Genomic DNA, 22,454 nt, shown 5'->3' with positions numbered 1-22,454 from the left:
GCGGGGATGCGTAAGGGATGGTGTGTGGTGATTGTGTGAGGTGACGTTTTGAATATCTTGTAAGATACTGGCATTATACCCCTCTGCTTGTAGGATCTATCAATTAGTCCACTCTTCTGTATATGTAATCAAACCAACAACTCTGCCTCAATCACACTCAGTGTCGAAAGGGAGCATTCTGCAAACCGTAGCTGCTCAAGAAACTTTCTTGCGAGGAACGCCAAGGCTAGTCGAACTTTATCAATCCAAAATCAAGAGGGACAGCAGCATCGCAATATTAGTGTCTTTTCATTGTCTGTCAAGTGGTATTCCACACGTAGCAAGCCGTATCCATGCCATCATTTCTTGAGCTAGAATCCACCTAAACAGCCCCTGAGAAGAAAAAGAAAATCACACCCAAAGTTTTCTCATAATGAAAGTGAGAAAAAACAGTTTACGACTGTATCTTTCCCAAATATGAAGAAACAGGCCAAGACCTCATTCTCCGTTGACAGACGAACCCAAACCATTGCAGTATCTGCAAGCGTACTGTATTCGAAGGACCCGATTCCGACCTAGTCATCAAGGTGGATGCCGTTGTGAACGTCGCATGGGTCTGGTGCGTAGACGATGGTGGTAGGTTCCCAGTCTTCGTCATCCATAAGCTCCTTCCTGAAGAACAGGGCCTCGTAGACGCTAGAGAATCGGAACTCCACGAAGTTGCGCTGTAGAGAGGTTAGCACAATTATGTCACGTACAGAGTATTTATACGTACGCCTTTCTCCTTGCCTATCTTGATCTTGTCAACTTTGCGGTCCTTGCCCCTAGCAATGCGGGTCAAGGTGGGCATGCTCCAACCCTCCTCTGCATCAAGAGCACGGATGCAGCGAGTGGAACCGTCCGCAACTAGGCTCTCAAGAAGATCGTTAGCGGAGTGAGGGCCCTCATCAGGTTCGGCGAGAATGAGCCTATTTGAGTCGGCGATCTCGATTCCATTCGCGGTGGCAGCGAAGTACTTGTTGTACCCCTCCACCGTCATGAACTTGACCCAAGCGGTCGAGCTGCCGGCATTCATCTCGATACGCTCGATGCGCCCGCCCCAGATGTGAGCTTGGATCTGGTCCAGCTTCCAGTCCGAGGGAATTCCCTTGAGGATAGCACGGCGATGTTGGGCCCCTGGTCAGGTAGTTAGTACATGTCATATTGAACGATTGTAATTCTCCACATGGGGCTGAGAAAGCACCACAAGTATGGACAGCTTACGATTCTCGCGCTTCATCTGGGAAGGCCAGGCTGCCATGTTGGCCGGAGCTATCCCCTGTTTCGGAGTCCAAATACCGGAGGGAGACGCAGAAGTAGACGCTTCGCCTCTCAGAGGAGCCTTCACCGGAGTAGACGGCTGAGCCCCGACGGCCGGCTTAGTCTCCACAACTGGCTTGGCCTCGACGACTGGTTTGGCTTGCACCTCGGGCTTGGTGTCTAACTTTGGCTTAGAGTCCACATCCGGCTGCGCCGTCGTCGAAAGGTTCGTCATATTGGTCCCCGGAGAAGAAGCGTTCTCGGTAGACGTCTCTCGAGTAGACGCAGCTTCCTTTCGTGGAAAGGTCGACCAGAGCTTGTCCTCGGCAGCTTGGATTGCATTGTTCAAGTTGAATATTTCGTCCTCGTTGGCGCCCATAACTCCAAGAGACACAAGCCGAGCACAGAGATTCAGGTAATTTCGGCCATTGCTAGTGAGGACGTTGTGGATGAGGGCACTGGTGATGGGTTGTCCAGGATTGCAGTCCAGCGAATTCAAGTGGTCGGCTATGGCTCCCACAATAGCCTTTCGGAATTGATCCGACTTGTAGAACGAAATAGGCCGTCCATTTACCGCCGTGCGTAGGCGCTGTCCAGATGCATCGATTTCAGCTTTGGTGAAAGGTTTGTGCTTGCCCTCGGAAAGGGAATCGAGATGCGCGGCAACTCCTTCTTGAACCTGCTTGGCGGCTTTCTCCGCCAGAGCAATAGTGTCCTTATTGAAATTGGAAGGAACGGCAGCACGTGTAGTCCCGCTTGTCTTCGTGGAGTCGCGCGGAATACCATGGTAGGCTTGGCCAGATATATTTGTAGCAGATGCCGCTTGGGTGGCGCGCAACTCTTTATCGGCAGAAGTGGTAGCTGCAAGATATGCGTCAATATTGTTCTTGGAAAGACGCGCAGGAGAGTCAGGGGCTGAATGTCCACCAGATTTCTTCTCAGTGGCTTGAGGATGATCTTGACTGCGTGCCCGGCTTGGCGTAATGCCCTGCAGCCTAGCAAACTTTGCAGCCAACTCATCATCCTCGTCACTGGACGATTCAACCTTGATGGTGGGCTTGGTGGCCGGCTTGGTGGCCGGCTTGGTATTGGGCGTACCAGAAGGAATCTTGTTGGCTGCAGCGGCAGAACTCTCGGGTTTGGTGGCTCCTGATGCCTGCTCCGCCTTTGGTTTGACAGCCGCTTTGAACTGCTCCACGACCTGCGCTCTCTTATCCTCATCCGTCTTCAGTGCGTCGGACGACTCAAGATTCTCTTTGTTGAGGCCGGTGACTTTTGGCTTGTCGCTATTGGGGACCATCTTGACGGTGGGTTTCTTGATGAAGTCGGTCTTCGCAATAGGCTTGAACGCGTTCAGGTTTTCGCCAAAGACGGACTGGCCAGTAGGTCTAGGGCCAGGGACCGCAGGGCCAGTAGTGGTGCTGCCTGGCCATGGCCAGAGACCATCCGAATCCCTAACGACCGGTCTCGGGGTCTGTGGGCCGCTTCGAGCATCTTGACCGGAGAAGGGGGGTCCATTCGAGAAGGTAGCATTCTGAGCCGCGCGTAGTGCGTGCTGGGCAGGACGGGACGGCGGGGCTGTCGTGAGGCGACCAGATCCGCCGTGCTGCGTGCCAGAGGGTGCGCACTGTTGACCGGGACCGTTGGGGGCCGCAGCGGGAGTGGCGTACTTGCTCTTGTGCATGGCCGCTTCTAACGAGACATATTAGTGATGAGAGATGAGGTAGGTGACAGGAGGCTTACCTGGATGCTGCTCGTCTGGCGATGCGACGTGCGGTGGTAGGCGGAAGAGTGACAAGTCGCGAGGGCGGGCCGAGTTGTTTTGTTGTTGGTCTGCGTTACGAAGCGAGGTTAGAGAGTGAGGTCCAGCAGGCGGCCCAGCACGTGAAGTGCTGCAGGCTTGCTCAATAGTTGCCAGAGGGTGCTCGCCTTCAGCAGAGATGTTGAGCAGGACAAGTGAGGTAATGCACTCGTCCAGCTGGGTGGAGTAGGCGTGTGGCTGCTTGCTTTTGTTGTGATCTCGCGCTTGAGCTTCGGAAAAGGCGCGTCGAGGACCGGACACGCGCATCCCTAGCGCTGCATTGAAAGGGCCAAGCAGAGAAGTCGGCTGCAGCCGATGTAGAGGTTGGTAGTTGCGAACGGTAAGAGAGAGCGTCGAGCAGCCGCGGGTGCGATGAAGAAGTTCGAGGGTTGTCTGGGGGATCGAGGAGAAGCTCAGGCCGGAAGGAACTCCAGCGCTCCTTCAGACCTGGAGCATACCTAGGTACGCTGAACAGACTGTGCAGATGAGCGTCCCCTAACAACTCATCAGAAGACTTAATGCTATGAAAGAACAGAGATGATTTTGTTGTTTTTTCTACGAAAGACCTGACGCGATTTTGTTTACCCTTTGGCACAACGACGAGGAGAAAAGGCCACCCCAAACACACATTTGAAAGACGCGGAAGGCTACAGCAAATGCAAGAGACGTATGTCTTATACCTATAGAAGAACCCTCCACCCTTAGAGAGTCATGGCTCATATATAGGTCCTCTGGCTCGCGCCCCGGGCTCTGTGCCATCTTCTGCAGTTTTCGTCGAACTGTCACACCTACTGGCATTGGAGGACCGAGCTACTCCTGAAACTTGACTAGCTATCACTTCACGAGCTGGGTTTGCCTCAGAGCTCAAGAGTTCCGCATACCAGGCGGGATCGCATCATCAGGGCGCATCATCAGTCACTGCTGAAAAGACGATCTAACACCAAATCTAGGCGAACGCCTCTGTTCAGCGCACAGAAACCAACCTCGTATCTGTATTATTGCTACAGCACTAAGTTCGACATATCGTCAGGGAGCCTTGCCGCACATAGGGCAAAGGATGGGAAGGCTTCGGGCGAAGTGATGTTAAAGTGCGCGTGTTATGTAAGGAGCTGAGCCATGGGGCATAAATACCCACACTCCCAGTCTAACGCTATGTCGGTCAATTTGCGACTGGGCATGTCGCTCCCATGCCCTGATTCGACCGGAGCGCTCCGTACGTCCCCCCTCTGCCCAATCGATGCACGGTCTAGGCAGACTCGGTAGAGTCGGTTATTTGGCTATGGCGCGTTTCATTCGTGCGCAGTTGCGAACAGCACCAGTCCATGGCCCGAAGAGCTGATCAGCACCTGCAACTGCACTGCCTCAACCCACCACCGCGTCCGCATCTTACGCTGATGCAATAATAGTACATTCCTCCCTCCTCCCGCCGCGTGTGCTCGTATGGCCACGCGTTCATATACCCAATCTCACGCCCGTCGCCGCTCCAAACCCTCAGTCCCCCTTTCTCTTCATGTAGACGCGCCAGGAACCACCTCCGAGCGGCCCCCCTCCCGACTGCCCTCGATGGCTTCCTTTCTGCGCCGCTCTTCGGTCAGTTATGAGTTGCTCCCAAGGAACTCCTCAGACTCCAGCGACCGCCATGGTTTCGAGGAACCTGCCTACGCCTATCGATCCCTCCCAGCCATTCTTTCGTGGCTCCCGTTCTTTCGCACCGGTCGACAGCCCACGAGCGCCAAAGGAGCAACTGCATACAGATTCCCCCGCCCTCGGAGACACAGAGGATGCTTATTTCGCTCTGTATACTGGGCCTTGATTGTGCTCCCATACTTCCTCATTGGCCTGGTCTTGTTCGTGGCAGCCTTTATACCCTCTTACACCCACCGCCCCGCGCATTACAACGAACTCCGGGCAAGATCTGAGGCTTCTTCCGAGCCAGGACGAGCCAACATAAATCAGGAAAAGGTTTTTATTGCAGCTAGTGTATATGACGAGGACGGCATGCTGGCCGGAGGGGCCTGGGGAGACGCTATCATCGGTCTCGTGGATTTGCTTGGTCCCGAAAATGTCTACCTTAGCGTGTACGAGAACGATCCCGACCCTGGTTCGAAGAAAGCTCTAGAGGACTTTGAGAAGAGAGTCACATGTAAGAGGCTTTCTGGCACTTCATAATCTTCATAGCTAACCAAACAGGCAATTCCTCCATAGTTGCAGAGCACCTCGGACTCGACAGCATCCCACGCGTCACGCTTCCCTCAGGTGAAAAGCGTGTAAAGCGAATTGCCTTCCTCGCAGAAGTCCGGAATCGAGCCTTACGTCCTCTTGAAACCGCCGGGATCACATTCGACAAGCTGTTCTTTATAAATGATGTCGTCTTTGATCCCATTGAAGCCGCACAGCTCCTCTTCTCAACTAAAGTGGACTCAAACGGGCGCACCCAATACGGTGCTGCTTGCGCCGTGGACTTCATCAACCCCTTCAAGTTCTACGACCGTTTTGCTACCCGCGACCTCGACGGCTACAGCATGGGCATTCCCTTCTTTCCCTGGGTCACCGACGCAGGCTCTGGAGGGAGTCGACGTGACCTCATTGCTAATAAGGACGCCGTCCGTGTTCGCAGCTGCTGGGGCGGCATGACTGCCTTCGAAGCCCGCTGGTTCCAGACCGCCAGCATCACCTCCGCACTCTCTACCTCCGATTCACCCCCCTCTACCTCCCCACTCCGCTTCCGCTTCGAAGAGGATATCTTCTGGGACTCCTCTGAATGTTGTCTCATAAACGCCGACCTGCAGCATCGCCGCTCTGGGCTCAACGTGACTGAAGATACAGGCATTTACATGAACCCATTTGTGCGTGTCGCGTATGACTCGAACACACTTTCCTGGCTCGCTCTCACCCGCCGCCCCGAGCGCCTCTACTCATTGATTCACAACATCCTGAGTCACATGGTGGGCATGCCACTATTCAACCCGCGCCGTACGGAGCAGCCTGGCGAGCAGGCGACAGACAAAGTCTGGCAGTATGACAATCCTGACGCTGTCTTCTCCGGGAATTTGACTGTGGAGGGCTTTAAGGGCGCATACCACGACGTTAAGCGCCTAGCGGGCCCAGGCGGCTTCTGCGGTGGCAGGAAGCTGCTGCTCATCAACGAAAACCCAGCGCCAGGGGATGGGAAGTGGGTGAATCTACCCATTCCTATACCTGCCGGAGGACAACCTACTTAGTAGCGGACTTTACTTTATATGTAAACTGGCATGTTTCAGCCTCAGGCTTTGTATGATACCACCGCGATCTCGGTTGCCTTTTGTTTTCATATGCATAGCGATGGCGTTTACTGGGGTGGAATGGATGGGTCCGAGGCATTTAAGCTCGAGACCGTGGTGTGTCTTCCCAACGGCGGTTATGACGGTGTTCTAGTGCGGCATTTTGCTATATAGAATGAAGTGGAACTCGCGCAATTCGATTCGGTCGCTGCTAGATAAGCACCCAAGCATAAGAAAATGTCTACTGTTTGCACTACGAACTAAAGATGTTCATGAGTAACAATGTGTAAAATGTAATCAAACTCGACCTTTGTGTAATAAGCGCGCGGTGAATGGCTGCGGTGGCTCTGACTAGAGCAAATGAAGCTTAGGCAAACTTGGCAACGACCATCAAGGTGCTTTCAACATACAGCCGGACAAAGTGGCCATCACGACTCACTCATCAATATCTCTCCCCAGCGTTACCGACGTACCCTCAATAAGCTACTGGAAGTTCCACGGGACATTGGATACGGTTCGCTCAAGCTCAATACCACCTGCGAGTATCCGTCAAACGTCATTTGCTGCTGTTACCCGGACGAGGCGAGCCGCCTCACGTGTGTCTACGATGCCGTTAGATAATGACACCCGCGGATGGATCATGTCTAGTATTAGTGGCATAGGTACCGTCGCCCAAGAGCCTTTGCACTGGGCCTTGCTAACATTGATATCTGTCTCGTAGCTTGCATCGCTGGAGGTAACGTGATCTACAAATTATCTCTTTGTGTACAGAGTGGCTAATGGATGAACCAGCTTCGGTGATATGCGTAGACGTTATAGTACGGCAGTTTCCGGGGCAAAAGAACTTCAAGATCCAAAACAGCAATAATTTTCTATCATGTTCACTAAGCTTGAGCTTCGGGGTCATGGTATGCAAACATTCTGTCGATGAGTGGATCTTCCCACTGACCCGTGACTAGATATTCTCATCGCTGTACAGCATGCTGCCATCCGCAAAACAGTACTTGCATAAATCTGGACTCTCTCCCAAAGTTGCCGCTTGGATCACGATTGGGTGCTTTTTGGCAGGTGTCATTGGTATCCAGCTTATTTCACGTGTTATACATCGTTATATTCCGCACGAAACGGTCGACTGTGACCATGCTCACGATGAAGAGGAGGGAGAAGAAATCCAAGAATGTGACGAACATCAGAAAAGCCCGCAGCTGGTGCGGGATCCTGGGTTTCAAAAACAGTATCACCTATCCATGGGCTCAGAGTCTGCCGTCAACACAGATCTTGATTCAGAACAACTACACGGCGATCACACCCATGTCGTCAACGGAATCCACCACGGCGATGCAGAACACCGAAGGCCTTCGTTGCAGCAACTGGTTAGTGGTCTCGTAACTGGATCAAAACGCCTCTGCGACGAGGACGGCCAATGTTTCGGCTACTCCGATCCATGCGGCCAGGACTGCTTCAAAATCGTGCAATCAAGAGGAGGCACCAGAGCCCATCCCCCTTTAGCCCGTCCTGCAGGCCTCAGAACCATGTCGACTCCCCATACATCCACTCTCACGGGCGAACGCCAACCCCTCCTCCAAAGCGTCAACGAAGGCGCCCCCTTAACCGCCGCCACCGAACCGTCCCACTCACACAACACCACCAAGACAAGCAGCAACGGCAGCAACCCCTCCCTCCACAAACACCCCAGCACGGGCACCCTCTCCACTCAATCCTCCTCCACCTCCTCACTACACAAAGCCCACACCCACCCCTCCCACCACCACCACGTCCCGACCAACGCCTTCCTCTCCATCGGCCTCCAAACCTCCATCGCCATCGCCCTGCATAAGCTTCCCGAAGGCTTCATCACCTACGCCACCAACCACGCCAACCCCTCGCTCGGCGCGGCCGTCTTCCTCGCCCTCTTCATCCACAACCTCACCGAGGGCTTCACCCTCGCGCTGCCCATGTACCTCGCCATCGGCTCGCGCTGGAAGGCCATGTTCTGGTCCTCGCTGCTCGGCGGCGCGTCGCAGCCGCTCGGCGCGGGCGTCGCGGCACTCTGGATCCGGTTTTCAGGCAGAGGCGCCGACGGTGACGATGCGCGCGTGTATGGGTGCATGTTTGCGGTCACGGCGGGGATCATGGCGAGCGTGGCGGTGCAGCTGCTGAGCGAGAGTCTGGATCTCACGCATAGCAAGAATGCGTGCTTTGTGTTTGCGTTTGTGGGGATGGCGGTGTTGGGGGTTAGTAGTGCGTTGACGGCTTAGAGGGGGGGGGCGACTTCGGGGCTGGGGTGGACCATAGATTGGAAGAGATTGTATTCAAGAAGGTTTGGTAGGTTGGTCGTTTGGGTTCTGGGTTGATTGGGCTGGTACGGCGCTCGGGCCTCGGTTCGGTAGGGTATGGTTGGGAGGCGTGTTGCTTTGCATTCTGCGGTTCCAGGAGCTTTAGCGGGTATTTTTCTTCTGTCTTGCTTATACCTCATGCTTCGTACAAAATGGGTCAGAGCCAGGGTCTGCGTCTGTAGTCATAACTGGCATTATACTGTCTTACTGGACTCCCAGTCACGCGTCAATCAGAAACCATTCTCGCAGCGTGAACCCTCAACAATACATGTATAGCACACTTCTGAATTAGGTATGTCTAGCTGATACAGCGGGGAATCCCAGACCTAATGCCGATTTCCCATCCTCCCGATTCAGGCAAGCCAGTGGATGGGGCTTGCAGCCTTCAAATATCCTGCTCGGTGTGCGCGTCAATATTAGCAACTTCGGCCTTAGCTTCCTCCCATGATGCTTGGTTCCGTTTCGCCCAGTCGATATGGCATTTTGCGAAGGCAATCTGCAATAAAAAAAAATTAGCTGTTGTTCCTGGCGATATAGGGAGTTCGTAGGAGAGTGGCTATACGTACCATATACCTCTTCAAGTCCTCCTCCTTCTCTGTCTGAAACCGTTGCAGGTCCTTCAGCACGCCGCGCGAGGCGTCTTTGGTATCTTTCTCCGCGACTTCGAGAGCTTGCTGGAGCTGTGGAGGAATTAGCATCGGGTATAGTTACCGAGGACATTAGGTATAGAGCCTACCTGAACCAAGCTCTCCCTCGTCTTTCCAATCTGATCCCTCCTTGTCCTCTCCGGATCCACATCCGCCATGCCCTGGAACGCATGACTGATGCGCCCGAAAATCTTCGTCGTCACAAAGTTCCCGCTCGGGCTCTTCTTGTGGCCGCCCGTCGGCGAGCTGGGCGCCGAGTGCGCAGGGGCGCCTTGCGAAGCCGAGGGTGGCTGGGCCTCGCCGTGGGTCGGCGGGAAGTCTGAGTCTATGGACGCCGTGTCCTCCTCTCGTCGCTTCCTGTCTGTGCTAGCGCGTTGTGAGGCGGATGATATGGAGCGCCTTGGACCTGAAGGGCTGCCCTGAGCATTTAAGTGCTCTTCGAGCCGTCGCGCTTCCATTTCGCTGCGTTCGAGGGTTTCGAGGAGCGCTTTCTTCTTCTCAAGCTCGTCTTTTGTCATATCCTCTTGTATCCGTTTAAGGATGCGGTAGCGAAGTACGCTGCGGACGACGCCTGCGAATTGGGCGCTCTCTCGCATGGGTTCGGCGAAGCTTGCGCTGAGGGAGGAGGAGAGCTCGGCGGTTGCGATATAGGTGGAGTCGACGGCCTGGCCGGTTTTCTCGATGGCTGCGGCGAGGGATTGTGATTGCTCCGAGAGGGAAAAGGCGTTGAATTTTGCGCCTAGTTCGGCCATGTCTTCGCCCCAGGAGGTTAGGTGTGTAAGTGTCCTGCGGTTTACCTTTTCCATACTCCCCTGGAGCAGAGCCTCCAGGTCCCGAGACGATGTTTCAAAGTTCACAAAGTATGGGTCGAGTTGCTCCTCTGAGAGATTTTGCGATGTGGGCGGAAATCGGCCGAATACCTGCGGCCCAGGAATGGTATGTGAGGCGGCTGATGGTTGGGCGGCGTGGCTGGGTGGAGTTGTGGGAATGCCGGCACCTGTGGTTCCGCCGACTGTCTTAAGTTTCGCTGAAGCTGATGGGACGGGAAGGAAGTTGTGGGCAGGTGTCGGATTCGCAGCGTCAAGCGGTGGTGCTTTGAGGACATTCTTCGGGATGTTCTTCACCGGATCTGAGTTTAGTACCTCGCTCTGTGCAGAGTACCGGTTAGCTTTGCTACTTATATTGGATCTTGGGGAGAGAGCGTACCCAGCTCGCATTTGGGTCCAGAAACCTCCACCACACGCCGTCTTCCCGGACCTCCTTCATGCGCCTACACCGATTGAGGAACACCGCCAGCATGCGCTTTCTCAACTCGATGATACCCGCATCCTCTTTTGCCTTGGTAGGCTTCGCGGCATAGTCTGCCATGGTGTGCTTCTCTGGTATTGGCGGTATAATCAAGGTGGGGTGCAGGTTGACCATAGTCGCTCTGAGTGACGCAAATTCCGAGTATCTTCGGCGCACTTCGAGATCCTAACGTGATATTAAGCGGGAAGCTGCAGCTGTAGCTCCTAGATAACCTACACCAGTCCTGATTGTATACGCAATGTAGCCGCCGCCGCCCTCGAGGTTCTTTCCCGCGTATGTAATAAGAATGGGCAGATCTGGATTCTCATACAAGACCATCTCGACCCGGCTATCATAACCGCCCTTCTTGGGCTCTATCTTGGTCCCCTCGGTGTGGTCTTCGTCGTAGTCGACTTCGCTCATGTTCCCAGGCCGGGAAATGAACTCTGGGGACTCATTGCGGGGAGAGGAGACGTCCGATGGAGGGGTGGCTGGTCTGTATGGCACTGAGGAGCATGATAGAGTTAGCTGCAGAGCTTCATGCGAGCAGATTTGCAGCATGAGACTCACGGCTGCCGGGCGAGCCCAAATGAGGAGCGTGGGAGGCATCCGAATCGTGTCGGACGAAGGATCCGTAGGGGTTGTTGTCCTCGTCGTCCCACATGGTGCAGTGCTATGGGGATAGGGTAGACTATGCAGCGTGTAGATGGCGAGGCAATACGGCGGCACAGTGTCGGCGGCGCATGGAACTCGGTGGTGTTGCTGTAGTGAGAATGGAAGTGGTTGGCCCTGGAGTCAAGCAGAGGGCAGGCGGCGTGACGTCCGTCGCCGCTGATGGTTAAGCCCCACTGATGTGACAAGCCCTGCAAGCTTCTCTCGACGACCTACAAACCACAGAACACCATCAAACATGCACCGTCCGTAGCTTTGTAGAAGAGATGGTTGTAGTTCGGCTTGTACAGCTCCAGTGCCGTTTCACTGCATGCAGCCAGTTTCATTGTCCCGGCAATTGCTACTGACACCGATCATCCTTCACCTGCCTCCATACCCATCCAACGACGACATAATCGACGGCGGCCGTCCTATCACCGCCTCCATGCTGCTATTTGGCCGTGAGTCCGAATACATATATGCCCCATTCGGATCAAGATTGCGCTGGAAATACTCTTCATTTGTCCCAATTGACGACGCTCCCTCCCCGCCCCCTCGATACACACCAGAGAAGTCGGAGCTTGGACGTCTCAAACTATTCGCATAGTGGCAGGTGTGAAAGCTGGATATAAGCGAAGTGGGCGTTGCGGGACTGTGAAGATACACTGAGTCCGGCATTGGTGGCATCTCGATCAATGTTTCCGGTATGACAGGCTCAAAGGGATGGTCCATGGCAGCCTCTGGACGTACTGGTGAAGGTTCGGGCCTTTGATCGTCAACCACAAATGCTGAGTTCTTTTCACCCTCCGATTCTGCCTTTGGGATATCGTCTACGACCTCTGATGCTTCTGGAGGGGGTTGGGCCGAACGTCCAAATTCTGGAATAACCGTTTGCGGAGGCTCAGGGCGCTCTTCGACTAGTTCAGAGGTTGCATTGCTTGGAGGCCGTCGAACATCGAATTGCCTCGTTTGTGTCGGTGTTTCTTCAGGGACTGCCGTCACTACAAGCAAACATGTGGGTCAGTGAGTGTTCAAACCGTGAGACTAACGATCTAAGGTTTGGCCCCACGAGAGGTCTATGGTTCACGGAGGAGTATTACTCGGTGCGTTTCGCCTTTTCGTCCTATCTGGTTGGTTCAATACTTGTCTCGTCCCTCTCGGGCTGGTAGTTCCATACCTCCATCTCTGGCCTCTCCGGCCGCCTCTCCCCGTATCCTGCGCCATAGGTGGCATGCCATTGAAATTGAAGCCCTGGGAGACTCGGGGTGGCATCCTTGGAGGCGGTCGAGGATTCGGTTGATGATTGCGCACGTATGGTCTTGGTTCATTGTCTTCAAGTGGTCTCTCTCGGCTCTCTCTTGTCGTATCAGACGTTCGACTGCGTCGAGCAGCCGAAGAGGACGAAGATGATGATGACGAATCCGTCGAACAAGATCGACAATCTCGTTCGTGCACCCTTCTACCCTGGAGACCGGCTATAACCTCAGGCAGTTCATCAACCTCCGCAATATAGTCCACATGAACCGGCTCCGGCATCGTCGGCTGCGGCGGCTGTGGTGGCTGCTGTGGCTGCGGTGGTAATTCTTCCACAGGAGGTTGAGGTATGTATTCCTCCGGCATCCGTACCTCTGGAGCAGGCACTTGCCAATCTGGAGCCTCGCGATCATCACGTTTTTCTCTTGGTCTCCGTTTCCGCTTTCGATCCCGCCCGCGTTCTGCGTCCTGCGCCGCCTGCATTTCCTTCAGGTGATCTTCTCGCTCCATGTTGGCATGCCGTTTCTTGATCCATTTCCGGCAGAAATGCACACTGATCCACGCCAAGATGGCTCCTAGAACGCCTGCGATGATGATCGCGACAGTCGCGCCGCCGTCGCTCATGATTGATGAAGCTAAAAAAAGGTAGGAATCAGATTTACAAAATATATGCGCGAGGACGATGCACGATGAAAGACATGGGCCCTAATCAATGGGAACATTAAGATTTGCAAACTTGTTTGCTATGTCGCCCTTGTGTTTGTTGTTCTCGGTCTAGTACTCACATGCGACGCAAACTTCGCTCTTTGAAGGGTAATGTAGCGATGTTTGCTCTATCAATGCTATGTGATAGGTTTGTATACGCCTTCTTGGCACTGCGTAGAAGTTTTCAAGGAATATTGAGAAATATGAACGAGAGGGAAACTGATCATCGTGCACAATTGGTAAGCTCGCTTGTAATGTACACAGACCAAGGTATATGGGGTTGAAGAAGGTTTTCAGAGTTGTAGGTGCTTTTCATTGTTTGTAGTCTACACCGTATCAATCAACAACCCTAAGTCGATCAATTCCATGAACAATGAGTGGCGTCGTGCTTCGTGAGTAACCCGGGAAGCTCATTCCTTTGCCCATCAATCATTCACACCGCTCCCAAACATCCCACAACTCGTTTCCCTCATTGAGCCTCGCCGCCAAAGCTCCCACATCACCCAGTCGTCCGTCCATTTTCAATAGCAGGACCCCAATCGCCCGCCCAGTCCCGCCTCAACAGTTCCCCATCAACTGCCTCAAACATCCCTAATCCCTCCCTTTCCTCCGCTGCCGCCATTCATACTATCCTCGTCCGCCGCGCACCGGTCCAGATACGCCTGCACGTTGTTGCGGATCACGCTGAGCCAGAACCAGATGGCCGCGAGCGCGCCGACGAAGACGCACACTAGGATGATGATGATGACGTCGTTGCGCTGCATCCTGTCGGTGGATTGGTCGTCGGGGGTGTCTACGTACGCGGGGTGGAGTTGAGTAGTAGCGGAGGCTATGTTGAGGAGATGTATGGTGGGAGAGGTGATGCTGAGGGTGGTGAGGATGGCGGTGGGGCTCGTGGTACTGAAGGTCGTGGTGATGTTGATGGGAGGGATGTTGAGGGCGGTGACGAAGACAGTGCTGCAGGTGGTACAGAGAGCGGTGGTTGGGTTGGCTGTGTTGTGTCAATTGGCGGAGCGGAGGGCGGTAACGAGGGGAGACGTACAGCTGGTTTTCTCGATCGAAGGATGGAACGAGATGAGGGTGAAATCGGGGAATGGCTCTGATGCGAAGCTCTCTCCGGGACCGTCTGCGAGGTGCGTTCAGTGGCTGTTCTCGGAACGTGTCGCGGTTGAAGCAATGGCAGAGGTGCGTTCGGAGAGTAGTGTAAGGGGAAGTTTGGAGGGCGAACGTTTGCTGTTTACCTTGAGTTTGAGCGCCGTGAACGGTTCCTTTGACGCTGACTTTGGTGGCCATCGTCGAGGTCGTCCACGTCGGAGTTGGATTTATCTCCATGATCTCATAGTCTAGAGGTTAGAAGCTGCAGAGGACATTCCGGATAGACAGTCACGGCGAAGATACGTGATCACGTGATATCAGTCTATGTGAGTAGGAGGTGACACCAAAGCACATATCCAAGAAACGCAGATGGTCCTTTTTTATTGCAAAACAACCTGAAGGAAGATGAATGTACGATACTCAAACCTAACTAGAGAGCCCCTCCAGCACTCAAGCGTTTGCATGTTCTGAAACTGTGTAGCTTCTCATCACTAGCTTTCGTAGAATATCTCCCTCACGCTGCAACGATCTTACCATCCACACACTTCGTGCCCGCGGCCACCTTTCCCATATCCACCCATTTCCCAAAATTGCAGACAATGAAGCCGTTTGGCCCATTGCACTTGTAGCTCCCATCTGGACTACACGAAGCGCCTCCAGCGTCACCACCTCCACCTCCATTCGCCTGAGGGGCGACATACCTGTCATCCCGATAGTACCCCGGCACAACTACAGGACATTGCTTCCCGCTATCTCCACCCGGGCCATTGTTGCCCCAGTCAATAGCCTGGGGATCGTCTGGGTTCGCAACCAACGGAATGCGGGTCGGGCGTGGACGGGGGTTGGCATTGGCACTGCCGTCGGGCGTGAGGTGTGGTTGACATGCCATGCCCGCTGCTACATTTTGAAGAGCACCATATGCCCAACCGGAAGAGCTCTGGATGCAAGTAAGGTAGGAGGTCAACGATGTGCAAAGGAAGGTCCCTGGGTGGCAGGGGAGATAGGAAGAGGGATCGCCGGTAGCGAATGGAGGGTTGGAGATATCGCAGTTTGGAGGCGGAGCAGGCTTGGGACCACCATTTTGTGGAGGTCTTACGGATTCAGACTGGATTGGACCTCCAGCTTTCTTTGTGCGATCGGGATCAGGCGGAGGTTGATTAGGTCGACGAGTGGCCTTTCTCCGTGGTGACGCAGTAACAGTGACTGTGACGTCTGGCAGCTGGATGCATTCACGCAATGGCCCATAGGGTCGGAGCGGCTGCTCTACGCGTATAAGTCCATCTGGACCCAGTTCGTCCCCGGCGAATTCATCCGGGACACCATTGTCTGGAGGAAATCCATCGTCTACTAAACTAGGAAGAGCAGTTGGTTCTTCAGTGGCCGCAGTCTCATCTGCTGGTGTGGTTTCGGCAGTTAGAGCGGGTGCTTCGCTCAAGATAGCTTCTGCAGTAGAAGCAGGCTCTTCCGTGGAAAGTGCCTCTGCGAGGGCGATAGATGGTTCGAGCGGAATCTCTTCATTGGCACTAGGCTCTTCGCTGGGGGCAGTTATTTCAGGAGCGACAGATGTCTGGGCCGACACATCTGCGGGACCAGCAGCCTCTTCGCTGGGAAGAGGTAATTCTGGCGTGATAGATTCTTCTGCCAGTACTGGTGCTACAAGCTCTGCAGATTTCTCAATGGGAGTAGGTTCTTGGATAGGTATGGATGCTGTGGTAGAAGACAGTCCTTGAGAGGCCGCTGGGTCGGTGATACTAGGCCATTCAACGAGTGAGCTTTCGGATTGGAAATCCGGGCTAGCTATGGGATAATTTGATGTGGGCGTTTCAGCATTGTGCTGGATGGCTCCCTTGCCGCCCTCGATAGGTTGGGGTGCCTCTTGATTCCCATCTTGTGTTTCTACGGTCCCAGCCTTCCCGATACCACCACACTGTCCACTCTCACTTGAAGCTGTACTTGCTGAGCTCATGCCGCCGCCGTATTCTACGTCTTTGCCCGGGTCAGGAAACACGACGTCGTGCATCTCAACCGTTTTGCAAGAGTTGATATCAGCGAGATTCGCGACATAAACGTTCGGTAGACGGGCAAGTGCCGCATTTGCCGCTCTTCTCGATTTGGGTCTCCCATTGCCAGCAATATCAACTACAGCGCAGTTCATGTACATCTCGCGGTTACCCTCGTGATTGAACCAGGTCCACGCGAGCAGAGCTTGGCCGCTAGGAGCTGTGGTTGGAATTGTGAACCCGTAGGTCAGCGCAATGGGGCAGCCTCCGATTATACTTTTGATGACTTTGAAGGTCACTCCATTGTCGTATGAAAGAGATATTTGGCAAGAGCCGCCGCCGTGTGTTGCTTCTCCGGCTAACGTGATATTGTATGTTTCTCCGGGGTTGTACGATGCGGTCGGTCGCCAGGGTGTGTTGTATTGGTAGCCTTTGCAAGCATAGTCGTCGCCGCTGGGATCAAGTGGTGAGATCATGTTGTAATCTTTCAGTTCCGATGGAGTAAGTGGATCCAATGGACTGCGAAGTGGATATGGCCAACTCATCTGCATATGAGCAGATGCGATTGAAAGACATGATAATACCGCAAGTAGTGTACATAGACGTTTGAGAGACATTTTGGAGACGCAGGCAGTCCTGAGAACCATTGAAGAAGAGATGTAACCACTTTGCGGACTGAGCGAGGTTTACAGCCAAGCAAGGAGGTGCTCGATGTTTTGTGTACGTGCCTCAATTCCTGGAAATTTGCCCACGCGTTGGACACCATACGTATGTTTTATGAAGTACGTCAGTTGGCATTCTCTATCCGCAAACCCTCTCAGGATTACGTGTGCACATTTTAGTAGAATGAGACCAAACACTTAAAGATCTTACCTTTGTACCAGGTTTCTCAACTAGAAGTAGTGCTCTGCTGTGTTGTAGTAAACACGCATTCTTGAAGTACCGAAATCCGAAGACTTTTTGGAATGCTGCTAAGAATCGCTTGTAGTTCCCAGTTCCCGTCATTCATCAAAGTGCCCCAAGAAAGCAACTCTTGATGATCCAGAGGCTTTCAAAGCCCTTTCTCGTCCAGACCAAATGTTCATAGAACTGAGATCTAGCTTTAGCCTGGCGTTGAAATATACGACAAAAACGCTAGAAATCGAGAAGATATTTCTTGTAGGAAGTGGCATATCAGACAAGTATTCATGGTATCTGCATTCTGCACGGGAGACCAAGGGCGCCTCGAATGAACAAAGAAGCAAAAGATAGGTTACCTTTCCTCTTCGACATACGAGCTTAAAGTTATTAGCATTGCTAGATAGTCTTGAACGTTTAGTCAACAGAGTGTTCGCTAGAATAAAGGGTGGATCTACTCACAGATCTCAACACAGATTCCCGAGGTAACGCCTTGAAAGCCACGAACCAAGCCATATAGTCCGTTTGCAAAAGCGCTCAAATCCATATAGAGTTTATTACGGTCTTTTGATATGTAGTCTTCTTCCGTCCCTCTTACAATACACCACCCCGTCTTTTACCACCGACACTCCTCTACCCCTCTCTCATCAATCATCCCTAACCTATCCACCTAAAAATCCGTTACCCGCCCATTATAACTCCAATCCCCAGTCCCACCCCACCTAAGCGGCTCATTCTTCGGCCCTCCCACCTCCCCCGTCTTCGGATTGACATCCCCCTCAAACTCCGGCTTCGCGCCCCTCCGGATATTAGGATGCAGCTGCTCGCCTTCCTCCTCCAATATCTTTCCCTCCAGCTTCACCTCCACCTCGGCTCCATCTGGTGATTGGTTTATCCGTGCCCTCATATCGCTAGCTGTGGACGAAGCAGGTGACTGGTTGACTTTCGGCGTACTGAACGCCCCACTGCTTTCTTGTTGGAGTTTCTCGAACAGCTCTTGCTCTTCGCGTGGGAGCTTGGGGGGTGAGGGGCCAGGGCGGAAGGGGGAGTTGAGGGTGCGGGCGGTAGTGGTAAAGGCACGGCGGGAGAGGAGGCGGGGGAGGGTAGTTGTAGGGCGCATCGTCTTGATTCAATTGAGACAGATTATCGTGAGAGGGTGTTTGTAGCGTGCGTGTTGAATGTTGTAAGGTGTAAGTGGCGATGTAGTTGGATTGATGTTGAAGAAAGGCAGAGGGTGGCGGGAGTTCGAGATGGATGATCCGCGGTTCTGGTGGCCAATCGGAGAGCCGGAATGTCGGAGCTTCACCATTTAAGCCGACATCAAATCAGAGGAGCACTGCCACCGGAGAAGACTAACTTCTTACGAGATATAGCATTGATCACGAAGTAATTGAAGATCTGGTGAAGCAAGCGCGGCCCCAGGTAGGAGGCATAGAGGTGAAGCACGATACAATGGAAATTGTAAATGAGCAACATCGAGTCAACACCCTTCAGCATCGGTGGATTTCAGCACTAGAACGAACAAGAGACTGCATTCAATGTAGTCAGATTTACCCCCAAAACGCCATCGAGGCACAGAGTAATATGCCATAGCCAAAACGCCCGCCAATGATCATGAAAACTCAAAAATGCCGCTCAGAGAAAACGCCCTCGAACACGAAGCAAGCCAGTAAGACTTTCGCTAGTCCATGTCGAGGAAAAAAGATACATCATATGCCATGTGTGAGGGTATCTACCCAACAACCTCCAGGCCCCACCGTAACCAGAAGTGGCGTGCATGAATATTTATGCAATAGAGAAATCCGGGATGTATTGGTTAGTCCTTCGTTTTGGTCTGCTTCTTAGCAGTACCGATGTGAGTGTTGTGAACCTTGGTCGCAAACTTGAGACTCGTTATTGTTTCCTGGAGATGGGCCTGGTCAGGGCTGACCATGACGAACATGAGGGTCTTCGAGTTTCCACCGAGAGAATACTGAAGGAGATAGGTCAACTACGGATGAGGTCAGTACACATACTCCTGTCGAAAAATCCTGAGCTGGTAGGTTCTGCCTGAACGTACCTTGCTGTTCCGGTAAGGAACATGTGCGTTCTCCTTTGCACTTCCTAGCGCGTTGATGACATCTCCAAGACAGCTAAGACTCTTATTGATACTCTGTGTCTCCTTCAGGCGCTCACCCTGCGCCTGGCTGTGTGCGAGTCTCTCACTGCCCGCCAGATCGACCAGGTTGAGTGTGCCTTCGCTTCGTTCACCAGTGATGCTGTTCACGCCGACCAACTTCAAAATGAACACCGAGTGACTCCGCGAAGATCGTTCGTTTGCTTTCGTAGCTGCTACACTGCGATTATTGCTGGCTCGCTTGAGCATCTCGTCAACCCTGTCAGGGCCATCCAGTTCAACAGTCGTGACATCCGTAATTATCGTTTGTTTCTTAGCGGTATCGTGTCGAATTTCTAGCTTCTTCCTGTCCAAGTCCTCAGATTTGCCAAGCAAGTCGTTGATGTTCTCGTTGTAGACCTCAACAAACGAGCCCTCCATCCTGTACTTCCAACCCTTCTCTTCAAGCCGAGTTGCCTCGGCATAAATCTGCTGAACTGCTCGTGGAATCATGCCATCAGGCGAAGACATGGTATAAGTCTTGCCAGAGCCTGTCTGTCCGTAACAGAATATGCACACATTGTATCCGTCCAGCGCGCTCTGGACAAGCTGGCTGATTTCCTCGAAAACCTCCGCATTCTGCGACGTTGGGCCAAAGACACGATCAAATGAGAACGAGTTGTTGGACGTGGTGACGTTACCAAGAGCGGTGCGCTGCTCTGGGCCTCGAACTGCCACCTCTTTACTGTCGGTTTCGCAATCAGGGTAGGCAATGTTTGCCGGCTCAGTTTCGCTGGATGCGAAGGTTGGTCGGACACGACAGAAGACTCTGATGTTGCCCTTGAGCTCCTGAACTTGGTTGTGTAGCTTGCGGCGTAGAGTCTCCTCGACTCGGAGTTTCTCATTGGCTTGAGCTGCGGATTCTATCGCTTCTTGCATGCGGCGATGAAGCTCCGCGAAGGAGTTCGACTGAGCTTGGTTATCGGATTCAAGGAAGTCGATCTTTGCCTTCATTTCCCGATTGGCAGCTTCCAGGGTAATGTTGTTCCCAGTGGCCTCGGATAGCTTTTCCTGTAGTGAGGTCTTCAGAAGTCGTTCCCGTTCCAGGTCCGTGGTGATAATAGAAAGCTCCCCTCTGACCTTCTGTGCCTCTCTTTCCTTGGCATCCAGGTCAATGTCAACGCCGTGCAACTTCGAAGCCCATTGCTTTTGTAGTTCCTCGAGTTCCTGTGCCCTCTTACTCTTCTCTTCCTCGACCTCCACTTTGAGTTTACGCTGCAGTTCAGCTAACTCATTTTGGTGCAGCTTGATGAGCTTCTCGACCTCTATTACAAAATCCTTTCGGCTTTTATCAGCAGCACCGTCGTTTTCCTTGTGTATCTTTTCTAGTTCACGTCGATGCTCGTCTCGAAGGTCCTCGGTAGTATTACGATGCTTTCGGCGTAGATCGTCAACTTCAAAAGAATGGGCTCGTCTACACTCTTCAAGCGCTAGGGTGGCACTCGAGAGCTTTCCTCGATACTCGTCTAGTTCAGTTTGTAACCGGGTGTTGTTGGTGGTGAGTTGTAGTCGAATTGATTCCAACTCGCTAACTACAGGTTTCAAACCACACGTTAGCATCTGCATACTTGAAAATTGGTAGAGAGTTATGACGAAAAGCTCTCGAAGGGAGGCTCAAACATTTGGAGAGAACTCACTCTTGTTTTTGAATTGATTGATGGATTCCTGGAGGCCTTCCTTCTCGGATATAGTACCCTCCACTTTCTTTGCCATGTTCTGGAACTGACTTTCTATCGTCTGGAATCGACTCTCGTAATCCCATTGCTCTATTCTCACGTTAGAATCTTTGGTCAGGAAGAATGATTGTTTACTTGGAGAGACAGGTCGTGAGCGCGACCGAGAAATGGAGCCTCTCGGAGAAGGAGAAACACCCATCCCAGGAGTGGGCGTAGGAATCAAGCGTGGAGGAGTGGCAGCAAAGACTGGAATATGAGAAGGAGTTTGTTGGCCTTGTGGCTCTTTCTCAGGTGACTTGTATTCTCTTGAAGACCTGGTGCTGGAGGCCAAATTCATATGCTCGACCATCGTAGTCAAGTCCTCGTCTGGAAAGTCCGTGATGGGAAGTTGTTGACGTTGAGATGAATGAGAAGTCGAGACGAAACCATGCGACTCATTATTATAATTGCAATAATTATAACCCTTGGAGTCGTTCTGATATCGCTGCTTTGTGGTCCGTAGTGATTGATGAAAGGTAATAGAAGAAGGAAGATATGCACCTTTTTCCTTTAGAGCCGCACTCTCCTCACTAGCAGAACGTTGCGCTTGAGCCGTAGCTGGGCGTTGTACACTGTTGTGGGATGCGCTCCGATGATGTGAATTTGATGTTTGCGGGCGACCATAGCTCTTCATAGCAGACATAGCGGACGGCACTCGAGACCCATAAGGCACACTGGTCCCAAAGTTTGATGTTGAGGCGGTGCGCGTCAATGCGGATGGTACACGAGAGGCCGACTGGGCGAGAGTCTTGCTGACTGAAGTGCTCACGGGTCGAGCGCTGGGAGGTGCTGCTATGGTACGGCCGATGGGTTCTCCAGCCTTTTCGGCCAAAGTCTTGCGTTGTTTTGGCATTGGCTCTGGGCCTGGCACACTCCAAGTTAGCTACGACGCATCAAACAGTATCTGTATTTCAAGCCATACCTCCGGTAAGTTTGTGCTTGAGGCCGTTGGGTTGTCCTGGCGCCGGTGGTGGAAGCATTCTTGAATTGCTCTGGGATTCCGATATCTCGCTGAGGCCTCTAGAGGGGGACTGTGGCATTTTGATAGGATTGGGCTTTCGAAGACCCGATGGCCTCATCATCTAGTAGAAGGATACGTTAGAGTGTAATTCTGTATTGCGATGCTCGATCTCGGGCAGTGGTGATGGAAGCTAGCAGGAGGAAGTAGCTTACCGCGTTCTCGTTGGCACCCTCCATGACCAATGTGGATACAAATAACACCTTCGCAGTGGCGCAACAGTCATATACGCATAGCGTCCTGCGAGGCGTGGGGACGGAATTGGGAGATGCGGTGGTTGTGGTGTTGTTGGTCGTGGTTTCCTCGCGGCCGGGGACGTAAACACACAAACAACGGCCCCTGTAAAATCGCCCGC

The 22,454-nt window shown here is 53.0% G+C and overlaps 9 protein-coding genes across 9 annotated transcripts in view; 2 read left to right on the top strand and 7 right to left on the bottom strand.

The window, feature by feature from the left end:
* BDZ99DRAFT_503226 (uncharacterized protein) overlaps positions 1-354 on the top strand; it is a gene marked incomplete at its 3' end in the record, with an annotated part of 1,674 nt that extends 1,320 nt beyond the window's left edge. The window contains exon 2 of the mRNA XM_033723948.1: positions 94-354. Within this exon, the coding sequence (XP_033570588.1) occupies positions 94-354 (261 nt within the window). The remainder of the gene's footprint in view (positions 1-93) is intronic.
* BDZ99DRAFT_576098 (uncharacterized protein) lies at positions 271-3,346 on the bottom strand (the record flags this gene model as incomplete). Its single annotated transcript, XM_033728536.1, has 4 exons — positions 271-704; positions 755-1,155; positions 1,243-2,970; positions 3,022-3,346. 4 exons carry the CDS (start codon positions 3,344-3,346, stop codon positions 555-557), a joined length of 2,604 nt encoding a protein of 867 aa, XP_033570587.1. The 3' UTR covers positions 271-554.
* Positions 3,347-4,538: 1,192 nt separating this feature from the next.
* Positions 4,539-8,597, top strand: BDZ99DRAFT_512056 (uncharacterized protein; the record flags this gene model as incomplete). Its single annotated transcript, XM_033724598.1, has 4 exons — positions 4,539-5,222; positions 5,270-6,199; positions 7,132-7,247; positions 7,299-8,597. Exons 1-4 carry the CDS (start codon positions 4,643-4,645, stop codon positions 8,595-8,597), a joined length of 2,925 nt encoding a protein of 974 aa, XP_033570586.1. The 5' UTR covers positions 4,539-4,642.
* A 236-nt stretch (positions 8,598-8,833) lies between these two features.
* Positions 8,834-11,389, bottom strand: BDZ99DRAFT_468148 (sorting nexin-like protein-41). The gene is made up of 6 exons (XM_033721182.1): positions 11,180-11,389; positions 10,847-11,115; positions 10,529-10,795; positions 9,412-10,470; positions 9,242-9,355; positions 8,834-9,171 (listed from the first exon to the last, which is right to left on the bottom strand). The coding sequence occupies exons 1-6, from the start codon at positions 11,271-11,273 to the stop codon at positions 9,061-9,063; spliced, it is 1,914 nt and encodes a 637-aa protein (XP_033570585.1). The 5' UTR covers positions 11,274-11,389; the 3' UTR covers positions 8,834-9,060.
* A 679-nt stretch (positions 11,390-12,068) lies between these two features.
* On the bottom strand, positions 12,069-13,469 carry BDZ99DRAFT_167852 (uncharacterized protein). The gene has a single exon (XM_033712937.1). The coding sequence runs from the start codon at positions 13,136-13,138 to the stop codon at positions 12,344-12,346; it is 795 nt and encodes a 264-aa protein (XP_033570584.1). The 5' UTR covers positions 13,139-13,469; the 3' UTR covers positions 12,069-12,343.
* Positions 13,470-13,541: 72 nt separating this feature from the next.
* Positions 13,542-14,527, bottom strand: BDZ99DRAFT_468146 (uncharacterized protein). The gene is made up of 3 exons (XM_033721181.1): positions 14,461-14,527; positions 14,262-14,345; positions 13,542-14,210 (listed from the first exon to the last, which is right to left on the bottom strand). The coding sequence occupies exons 1-3, from the start codon at positions 14,510-14,512 to the stop codon at positions 13,801-13,803; spliced, it is 546 nt and encodes a 181-aa protein (XP_033570583.1). The 5' UTR covers positions 14,513-14,527; the 3' UTR covers positions 13,542-13,800.
* A 1,738-nt stretch (positions 14,528-16,265) lies between these two features.
* BDZ99DRAFT_399630 (uncharacterized protein) lies at positions 16,266-16,931 on the bottom strand (the record flags this gene model as incomplete). The annotated part of the gene is made up of 1 exon (XM_033716142.1): positions 16,266-16,931. A coding segment is annotated over one exon (666 nt), but the record flags the coding sequence as incomplete, so codon positions are not given.
* A 713-nt stretch (positions 16,932-17,644) lies between these two features.
* On the bottom strand, positions 17,645-18,434 carry BDZ99DRAFT_167836 (DUF1674-domain-containing protein). Its single transcript, XM_033712936.1, has one exon. The coding sequence runs from the start codon at positions 18,329-18,331 to the stop codon at positions 17,882-17,884; it is 450 nt and encodes a 149-aa protein (XP_033570581.1). The 5' UTR covers positions 18,332-18,434; the 3' UTR covers positions 17,645-17,881.
* Positions 18,435-18,622: 188 nt separating this feature from the next.
* On the bottom strand, positions 18,623-22,365 carry BDZ99DRAFT_453339 (kinesin-domain-containing protein). Its single transcript, XM_033718324.1, has 6 exons — positions 22,255-22,365; positions 22,004-22,163; positions 21,583-21,945; positions 21,004-21,132; positions 19,271-20,898; positions 18,623-19,201 (listed from the first exon to the last, which is right to left on the bottom strand). The coding sequence occupies exons 1-6, from the start codon at positions 22,276-22,278 to the stop codon at positions 19,028-19,030; spliced, it is 2,478 nt and encodes an 825-aa protein (XP_033570580.1). The 5' UTR covers positions 22,279-22,365; the 3' UTR covers positions 18,623-19,027.
* Between the last annotated feature and the right edge of the window lie 89 nt (positions 22,366-22,454).

The sequence above is a fragment of the Mytilinidion resinicola genome (genome assembly GCF_010093595.1).
Source record: "Mytilinidion resinicola strain CBS 304.34 unplaced genomic scaffold BDZ99scaffold_26, whole genome shotgun sequence".
NCBI classification, from domain to species: domain Eukaryota; kingdom Fungi; phylum Ascomycota; class Dothideomycetes; order Mytilinidiales; family Mytilinidiaceae; genus Mytilinidion; species Mytilinidion resinicola.
The sequence above is the reverse complement of the archived record's forward strand: the minus strand, read 5'-3'. Positions and strand labels throughout refer to the sequence as shown.

Bases quoted from the DNA above. Each gene is read 5' to 3' on its own strand.
- BDZ99DRAFT_453339 (XM_033718324.1), bottom strand. From the start codon at position 22,278: ATGGAGGGTGCCAACGAGAACGCG. The intron at 20,899-21,003 runs GTGAGTTCTCTC...TGAAACCTGTAG, and splicing joins CAATCAATTCAAAAACAAGA to TTAGCGAGTTGGAATCAATT. The intron at 19,202-19,270 runs GTACGTTCAGGC...CCTCATCCGTAG, and splicing joins TTCCTTACCGGAACAGCAAG to TTGACCTATCTCCTTCAGTA.
- BDZ99DRAFT_468148 (XM_033721182.1), bottom strand. From the start codon at position 11,273: ATGTGGGACGACGAGGACAACAACCCCTACGGATCCTTCGTCCGACAC. The intron at 10,796-10,846 runs GTAGGTTATCTA...ATATCACGTTAG, and splicing joins CGTATACAATCAGGACTGGT to GATCTCGAAGTGCGCCGAAG. The intron at 10,471-10,528 runs GTACGCTCTCTC...TACTCTGCACAG, and splicing joins TGGACCCAAATGCGAGCTGG to AGCGAGGTACTAAACTCAGA.
- BDZ99DRAFT_468146 (XM_033721181.1), bottom strand. From the start codon at position 14,512: ATGGCCACCAAAGTCAGCGTCAAAGGAACCGTTCACGGCGCTCAAACT. The intron at 14,346-14,460 runs GTAAACAGCAAA...CGCACCTCGCAG, and splicing joins TCACGGCGCTCAAACTCAAG to ACGGTCCCGGAGAGAGCTTC. The intron at 14,211-14,261 runs GTACGTCTCCCC...GACACAACACAG, and splicing joins TTCGATCGAGAAAACCAGCT to CCAACCCAACCACCGCTCTC.
- BDZ99DRAFT_167852 (XM_033712937.1), bottom strand. From the start codon at position 13,138: ATGAGCGACGGCGGCGCGACTGTCGCGATCATCATCGCAGGCGTTCTA.
- BDZ99DRAFT_167836 (XM_033712936.1), bottom strand. From the start codon at position 18,331: ATGCGCCCTACAACTACCCTCCCCCGCCTCCTCTCCCGCCGTGCCTTT.